The following is a 9,579-nucleotide window of genomic DNA, read 5'->3' as shown; positions in this document are numbered from 1 at the left end:
TTCCCTAGCAGTTGTATCACTTGTATCAGTAGTTATCCCAATCTCTTGCACTTCTGCAACAGAAGCAAGAGGACCAGGAATAGTGGTGTCCGATGTACTAACATCAGAGGCTAAATCGCTGCTATCTGCATAGAGTAATTCCATCTGGGTGGTGGTCCTTCGGCGGGCCTAGATAAAAATAAAAAACGGTTCACATCTCGCACACAAGAGCTTTAACAGTTTGTATCATAGTGCTACATTTTTAACCTCTTTATTACTTTTAAATATTTAGCAGTATGCATTCCACTTAACTCAGCTGTTAACTACTTTTGAAAACTAAGTCAGTCTGCTTCATTCCACTGTAACAATTGCAGTAGGAGGGTCAGGGTCAATTTCAACAGCATGAAATGGTGACTGGACAACTGTTTTAAAGAATATCCTTTGAAGCCAACCGTAATAATCTGCCCATTTTACCATATTACTTAACATCTTAAGGCTCATGCAAGTTCAAACTATTACAGTTTTAGCAGTATCATACCTCCTCTCCTGATAGCATAGGCACCAACTTTTATTTTTGCTGGGGAGCGAGGAGGGGGCATAAGATGGTGCCTCTCCCCCTGCCGCAGCACAGCGAAGTGGAGCCTGTGACGGAGCAGGGGCAGATGCAGGCTTCCCTCTGAGGGCTTGGGGCTCCCTGCCCTCCTGCCCAACACCTGGGAGCCCCGCACCAGTGGCACTGCCATGATGAGGCACTGCCTCCCTGCCCAGCAGCAGTGGGGAGCACAACTCCACACTACCACTGCTGCCCGGTGGGCAGGGGGTGCCTTGCCATGGCAGTATGACCAGCGCGGGGCTCCTGGGGGAGGGCAGCAGGGGGGATGACCCTGGGGCAAGATGGGGGGAGGGGAGGCCCTCAGGGCCACAGCAGGCAGCCCGCATCTGCCCCTGCTCTGCCTGCGCTGCACCTAAATCTGGGGGGCCCATGCCCCCCCCCCCCATACCCTGCTGCCTAGAAATGCACAGGAGTAGCAGACAGCCACCCCTCCACCCCCTGGATGTGCCACCCATGGCTGTCCCACTCCCTGCCTTGGCCCAAGGCTCCATGTACCACGCAACCTATGCTCCACTCTCTCCCTCACCATGGGGGCTTTAATTTGCCCTGCCCCCATAGACTTACCTGCAGGCAGCTAGAGAAGCTGCTCTCCACTATGACCTGGGTCTGTATTCCTGGCCACGTGCACATGTGCACGCACACACATGCAAAAGGTGCCCCCTGTGTCCCGCTCCACACAGCCCCTTGCTGGCTGGAACTCTGCCAGCCTGCAAGGGAAAACCTGCCATTTCCCACATTTTTCTGCAGTGAACATAAAATCTTGATCCCTACATGATACTGAGAATCCAGGACAAATACTAGCCCAGAGTCATGCAGCCTGAGACCAGGACTTGATGTTCCTATTTCAGGACTATCCCACCCAATTAGGGATGGGTGGTCACCCTTCCCTCTTCCCGAGGGGGGTTGGGGCCAGGGCCCTTAGGCCCACATGTACGCAGAACCTATGGAGAGCACAGTGTTTTTTTCCAGTTTGGAAGTGGTTTAAGCTAGGCCAAATAAAGGAACTCTTACTCCAGAATAGGAGGAAGAAGTGGGTTAGGTCAGTGTAACTGGAAAAAAATCTCATGTAAATAATACTTTATATAACTGATAAACAATGAGGTACAAGCAAACAAAAAAGGAGCTCAGGAAGACAAGCAGCATATATACTGTGCAACAAAGCAAAAAAATGTTTTGAAGTTCAGGATAATGCTACATATGGTTTACCTGGCAGACTACTAAATATTCCAAATTATACTTTCCTAACGAAAAAGTAAAATCCATTGCCTACAAGTATAACTCCCCATACCTGGATGCAAGTTGAGGATCAACTCAGAACTTCATTTCATGCACCTTGGTCCCAGGAAGAATGATAAATACTTCTTTTTTAGAGTAATGCACAACTTTTCTCAAAGTCAAAAGTCCAGTGGAGTTCAAAGGAAACCAGCACATAATGGCCTCCAATCAGGTTGACAGAACTGATGGCTACCAAAAAACCTCCCACAGATTGATGCACTGGCAGGAACTACCTTCTTATATCTGAGGCATATTGATGAACAATGTGGGAAATTCTGCTTTGACACCAAAGTAAAAGTAAAAGGAAACACCAACTTTATTCCCTCATCTACAAGCAAGGAATGTTCCCTCATCTCCAGTCCCTCCTTTTGCTAAACAGTACCCCTACAAAACACTTTCATAAACTGCTAGGGTAAGACCTTCTCTTACAGTTTCTATCAATCTGTATCTAAGCACTACATCTTTGCTGCTAATCTTTAGTTGAAAATTATCGCATCAATTTCTAGAACTGTCAGTCTGTCAACCTCTTCACCACTGAAGTTACTTAGAGACAGGGAGAAAGGGTACGGAATACATGTCAAGAAGGACAAGAGGTCAGTGTAAATCAGTCTTATGCCATGGAAGGAGAAAGCAATTTCAGACTGGCCTGCTCCTTAAAAAGAGATCGACTGAAAGCTTGAGAGACTGAAATATGAAACTTTGCTTTCTTACTGGATCTCTGATTTCTAAGAATGCTGACATTATCACCCCTTACTTATTTATTTTCAATAGTCTAAAAAAAGTTCAGAATAAAGAGAGAGTCTTTAAGCAGACATTTGTATTCATAACTATCTCTATTTTTCTTTTTAAATCTGTACGAAATTATTTCCTACTTCTTCTCAAGGAAAGAAGGTCTTATGATAATGCACCGCTAATCTAAAAAATGATTTTGTTAATACGGTAGCTGCTTCCTAATTTTCATGTCAATGATTTTCCATACCAAATCTGAAAAGGGTAGTTGCTCTAACTGGTGAAAATCTACAAACTCCATCTGGAATCTCAAAGTTAGCTATTACTAATTTACTGTATTATCACCTGTGATCAAGAGCTCTGTAGGGTTAAATCATGCCTTCAACTGCAATTCTACAACTACAGACTGGAAGCCTGATTCAGCAAAGAACTAAAATAAATGCTTAACAATATGTCCCATGGGATCTTATGGGATTTAGGCATATAAGTGCTGAGCTGAATTGAAGGAGCAGAAAAAAAAAAACTCTAGAAGAAGAAAGAAGATATCGGAATCACATAAAAATCACTACTTTACTACCTCAGTTTTAGTGGTTCTTCATTAACATTTGAAATGGGCTTTTAGAGTCTACACTTTCACAGCATTTCTCAGTGAAAGATTTATTATAATGACACCTTACCTTATTCTTGGGCTTAACTTCTCCACACAGCTTCATAAGATCTGAAGACAATGAACTAGAAGGAGAAAACAGTGATACAGTGAGAAAGTGAAGAACAACTTCATGGTTTTTTTCCAAATCCAAGGTATTAACACTTTATGAATTTGATATCTTTTTTGTTGAATCTAGAGGTGAAATGGGAAGAAAACAGTTTAGAAATATTTTCTAATGAATGAATAGTGTAAGCTAAACAAATTAAACTTAGTTTGCTGAAAGTAGATAAGGAAGTTTCCAAAGACCTCTTTACCTTCCTTCTGCTCCAGGGCTGTGTGGTGGTGCATCCTCATCAGAACTATCTTCTACATTTTCTAGAAAATTTTGGAAAGACACATTTAGTCTGCTTATACCTTACAGGTCTGTGGAACCCACAAAGTCCCCAGAATATACTGAGCACAATTAATACATCTACATTTTTCTTCCTTGTGGAAATATATACTAAGTTCAGGATCAACAAAAAATTTGAAATGTTTTTGCTAATCAGTTCTTGTTCAATGTGGGACACCTAATCTCCTTAGGCTCCCATGAAAATCTTAGGCTAGGAACAAAGCACCAAAAGTAGCCATCTATTTTTGCAGATGACTGTCAATGAAGACAGAAAAATCTACATACCATTTGAAAGGGGAAAATGGAAGAATGGAGGAAAAAAAGAGTAAAGTAGAATAACAAAACCTTAGTGCAAAAATACAGCAGAACCTGGATTCTTCTTATTGGGACGGTTCACAACCTCCTTAATTCATAGTAAGTTACTGAATTAAGGATAAGCCACTCAGCTGATTGTTGTGATTTATACTTCAAGGCCACTACTTCTCCATTAGCTGTAGTATCTTGGTGATCCCCTGAAGCTACTCTCATCTTCACAGGTTGCTTAGGAACTTAGCTCAATGAAAAATCCAGGTTTTACTGTACGTTCCTGGGTAGACAGACTGTTTCTTCCATCTTTTGTGATTATTCAGATATAAGGTGGTAACATCCTAATGCTTAGAAGTAAAACAAAATAAAAAACTTTTCTGTAACTTTAATTTTCAAGGGTTTTGGTAGACAGAAGCAAGCATATCATTAGTATACAAGCATTTAAGTTTTAGAACAGGATTATACCACTACCTAAGACAGAAAAACAGCTTCCTAAAGAACTATACACTATATTTCAAGTAAGTGCAAAAAAAACCTGTTCAGTAGAAGTATCTCCTGAAACAAAATGAGTACACATATCCATTCACTTAAGACAACACCAGCATGCACATCATACGCTGTAACAGCAAATCAGTCTGATTATGAAATCTGCATGCAAAAATTCAAGATGCTAAATTAAGACAACCACTACAGCATATATGTATGCTTGATGGTAAAGATATAAACAACTTAAAAACACAAGAACTAAGGAATCAAAAAACCCCCCAAAAACCCACATTTGGACAGTATAATTTGCAAAATCAAACCCTGTTATCTCTTGGGGAGAAAACAATGTTACTTATTTTCATTATAATTGAATGCTGGATGAGAATACACTTTCAGAATGCAAAACATACAACTTTTAATGAAATTCACTTGGTTTTTTTGGCGCACTGCAATAATTCCACGAATTAAATAACATTTGCCCTGCTGACATGTAATGTCATTTAATTAAATGACAACAAGGAATCATATTATTTTCTTACTACTTAGCACACAAGTATGCATATCTGCTAGGAAGCAAGAATAGTACATAATGCATAGAACAGAAGTTAAAAGCAATGTTATTAACACTGCAGTAGGCTTCTCCATGTATTTCTTATCAAAATTCATGCTTTAGGAAAAAAAAGAGAGAGAGAGAGAGGGAAATACCCCTTATATACCCACTACTGTACAACGGATGTATAGTAGTGAGAAATATGGAGCCAATTTAAATGCTGTCTTATACTTACAAGACTATCCAGGCCCCAAAATGCTTACACAAGCCTCAAGCCTTGTCAATTTACCCCAACATCTCATGAAGTGAGCTGTGGCTCACAAAATCTTATGCATCTCTAAATCAGTTAGTGTATAAGGTGTACCTCTATCCTGCCTTCTGCCTGACTTCAGACTAACACACCTAACTACTTCTCTCTCTCTCCCCCTACACAAGACTCATCAAGAACCTTCAACTTTTTGCACTGGTTTAAAAATATAGCTTCATTTTGGGGATAAAAACAACAATACTATGAAGAAAGATACATAACAGGAATATTACTTCCAACTTTCTTTTTTAATTCCTTTTTAGGTTCGAATTTTCTTTAAAGTATTTGCTTACTAAGTTTGAGCAGAAAAGGAGGTAAGTCAAGCAGAACAATTCAAATTTTGTAGCAAAACTACTATCAGCAAAGCACTGCTGATAAAATAAACACTACTCTCAGTGATTCACAAGTTACACTAAGGCTGAATTCAACTCAGTGTCCCTGCCACAAAGAGCCTACCAACTAGTTTGTACAGATAACACCTCAAAAGAACTTGAAAATAAAAAGTGCTGGTGGAAAGAGAAACAGATGAGATAACGGGGTGGCTACACAAGAGAAGGATTTATTTATGCATTTTTGGGTCACACTCATCTGTGCTATCTTGTTACATGAACTCCCTTTTTATGTTTGTTTTGCAACTATGGCATAGGAAGGGCTGTGAGAGGGCTGTAAGTGTAGTTTGACATGCTGGCCTCATCAAATGAAGTGATATAGTGAGACACAAGAGGAAAAAAGCTATATAAGGCAGCAGAGAGAAATAAGGTATGAAACTCTTAGCAAGCAAAGACAAAGTGAGCACTAAGGTTCATGGGGTGGCACTGCACATGAAGGAGAGCAAAAGCAAATGAAACTAGAAATACAGGTGGAAAAAAGTAGCAGAGATTTTTTAAAGGTGAATAACAAGCCATCGGAATGTAATTAGTTTGACCGACAGCAGTATGCAAAAGTGACACAGCATACTGTGGTCCTTCCTCAAGCTCGATCTGCACATACACAGCTGCAAGCCAAACCCACAAACAAGCAAACCAATTCTAGGGGGACTTCAGAAAAAATTAATTCCAGCAACATTTCTGGAACAGCTGTACTAGGACAAGCCTAATTCAAAAGGGTATACTGTATTATACAGGGTGTTTATAAAGTCCTTGTGCAACTTTAAACTTTAATAACTTTGGATGTACACATGATAGAAGCAAACTGTAAATGGTGATTGAAAACAATTCATTAAGTTTTAGCACAATACAGCTGAAATTTCTAGACTTCAACATAACCACCATCTTTTATGGTTCAATCCGATTTTCCAACTCACAGAAAACATTTTCCAGTTGCTGCTGAGCAATTCCATGAATTGCATTTGTGATCCTTACCCTATGCATATCTTACACTATGCTAAAACCGTAATGAATGATGCTTTCAATTGTCGTTTACAGTTTGCTTCTATCGTGTGTATATCCAAAGTTATTAAAGTTTAAAGTTGCACAAGGGCTTTATAAACACCCTGTATTCAAAAGGATAAAGTACAAGTAGGGGAGGAAGAATCAGAGGGGTGTGGTGGTGTGGTCACAGGCCTTCTTCAATTCCTCCCTCACTCCTGCTGTCCACAGTAGTCAAGAGTCCAAAACTGCATAAGCAGGGTCCCTGGCCCCCTTCCCAAGTCAGGCAGGAAGCCAGCATTACCTGCTGAGTCAGCTGAGGACCTGATGCTTGACAGGCTGCCTGGCCCTTCTTTCCAAACTGATTTGGCAGGCACTGCTAGATTCCTGTCTGACTTGAGAAAAGAAGCCTAGAAGCCCAGCTCCAGCAGGACTGAGTTCTCAGATGCCTTGGCAGGCACCTTTTCCCAAACCAGACAGGCAGCCAGCAGTACTTGCTGTGTCTTGCCAGTTGGGAAGGCCCAAGACCCAATCCTAACTGCATCCCCCTTTCCAAAATCCTGTGCGTGCTGGTGAGTACAAGAAAACAGTGAATTACAAAGGTACAATGCCCCTTCACAACAGGGGCTAACACACAAACTACTCACTTAGTACTTGTAAAAGGCAGGGCATGGCGGCACCTTAGGGACCAACTCCTTCAGAAAGGTGTAAGCTTTAGTAAGTAACAGCCTACTTTATCAGCTACGCTTTGATAATTGTTCAAAGAGCGACAGAACTAGAAACACTTTGTATACATGTATAGACATGAAATATGTTCTTTAAAAGGATTTAATGCTTTAATATAAATTAACATCTTGCCTCATGGAGAAAAGCTAAAATAAAAGTTATTTTGATGAGGTGGATTTTTTATTTTTTACTTTAATGATAATTCTAATATTTCCATCCATGAAAGCAAGATACAGATTTTTAGGGAAGTAAGTTTCACATCCACTCTTTTGCTCTAGACCATAATAATTTTCTTTTCCACTATTACTTCCAACTTTCTTTTTTAATTCCTTTTTAGATTCAAATTTTCTTTTCTCCAGACAGATGCAGTTTCTTTACTTGCTAGTCTTGACAGGTCACTTAACCTCACAGGCTAGGGACAGAAGTTACACATAAATCAGTTTAAGTCATCAGAAACTGGTTTAATCCTGTAACAGAACAGAATCCCTGTGCACATAAACCAGTTTCAAAATGGCTGAAACTGTTGTAAGATAAACCTGGTTGAATGTAGCATCAGACTTCATTGATTTGGGTCAAACTGGTTTATGAAACTTTTGTCCCAGACCCCTTCCTAGTTCAAGTTAAATCAGAGTCTCCCCACATCCCAGCATGCTTTTCAGCCCTGGGCTGGGCTGTCTGCTCTAGCAGAGAAGGATTGGGGAGGTAGGGGGAGGCAGGAACTGCTGCCCCAGGCAAACACCACCTGGGGTCTGTGGCCAGGGAGGGGGGTTAAACTTCCCTTTCCCCAAATACAGAGCTTCCCTGTCCTGCTAAACACTTATCGATGCCTGCGACTGTGGACTACAAATCCCAGGGGCACCTGGAAGCAGGAAGAGGAAGGGATGAGCAACCCTGCAGAGTTCTGCTGCTGTGAGTCTGGATTGAAAATCCCAGAGACCCCAGGGGCAGCAGGAAGAGTAAGAGAACACACAGCCCATGCTGGCTCCATGCCAAAGAGTCTTGCTCTAGCATCCCCCAGCTTCTGGCCTGAGCCACTACAGGCATGTGCCTGCATTTTCTGAAGCAAAAGTGAATAGCTGTCCAGTTGTTTCTCAGCTTAATCTCTGCATTTTAGACTAACTGGCAAAGACCGAATCGATCCAGGCTCAGGGTTTTTGACTGTCTAAACTTAGCCACAGTGACTTTTTTTTTTGCTCTATTCAGCACTAGTAAGGCCACATCTGGAGTACTGTGTTCAGTTTTGGGCCCCCCATTACAGAAAGGATGTGGACAAATTGGAGAGAGTCCAGTGGAGGGCAACAAAAATGATGAGGGGGCTGGGGGACCTGACTAATGAAGAGAGGCTGAGGGAACTGGGCTTATTTAGTCTGGAGAAGAGAAGACAGAGGGGATTTAACAGCAGCCTTCAACTACCTGAAGAGGGGTTCCCAAAAAGGATGGAACTAGTCTATTCTTAGTGGTGACAGATGACACAACAAGGGGCAGCAGTCTCAAGTTGCAGCAAGGGAAGCTTACGTTAGATATTAGGAAAAATATCTAGGAGGGTAGTAAAACACTGGGCAGGTTACCCAGACAAGTTGTGGAATCTCTATCCTTGGAGGTTTTTAAGACCTGGCTAGACTAAGCCTTGGCTGGGATGATCTACTTGGGTTAGTCCTGCTTTGAGCAAGGGGTTAGACTAGATGACCTCCTAAGATCCCTTCCAACCCTCATTTTCTATGATTCTATGATTTTATGGAAGTGGAAATGCTTACAGGAATATGTCACAAGAATATTTTGAGATTTAGTTCATGCTTTCAAAGCAAATTTTGGAAAATATCAGATGAAGGGTGCTATACAAAACTGTCAGCATTATTCCTTTCTAGCTAGCTGCTGTTGTAGTGGGATTGGTTTGGTTTTTTTTAACTGAAAAATAATTCCACAAGAGAAGGCTGAGAGGTGATCTTGTAGCCATCTACAAATTCATTAAGGGGCGCAGCAAGGAATCGGAGATGCGCTGTTCACCAGGGCGCCTCTTGGGGTAACAAGGAATAATGGTCACAGACTGACAGAGAGCAGATTTAGGCTAGACATCAGGAAAAACTTCTTCACGGTAAGGATGGCCAAAATTTGGAATGGGCTTCCAAGGGAGGTGGTGCTCTCCCCTACCTTGGGGGTCTTTAAGACAGATAGACATCTGGCTGGGGTCATCTGACCCCAGC

General features: G+C 41.5%; 1 protein-coding gene across 1 annotated transcript in view; it reads right to left on the bottom strand.

Moving 5' to 3' along the window:
* KIF21A (kinesin family member 21A) overlaps positions 1-9,579 on the bottom strand; it is a 139,292-nt gene that overhangs the window by 26,764 nt on the left and 102,949 nt on the right. The window contains 3 exon segments of the mRNA XM_025209701.1: positions 6-168; positions 3,274-3,328; positions 3,560-3,620. Coding sequence (XP_025065486.1) covers positions 6-168; positions 3,274-3,328; positions 3,560-3,620 — 279 coding nt within the window.

This window comes from Alligator sinensis, unplaced genomic scaffold, assembly GCF_000455745.1.
Source record: "Alligator sinensis unplaced genomic scaffold, ASM45574v1 scaffold9_1, whole genome shotgun sequence".
Lineage (NCBI taxonomy): Eukaryota > Metazoa > Chordata > Crocodylia > Alligatoridae > Alligator > Alligator sinensis.
Note: the sequence above shows the minus strand (reverse complement) of the source record. Positions and strands in the feature narration are given on the sequence as shown.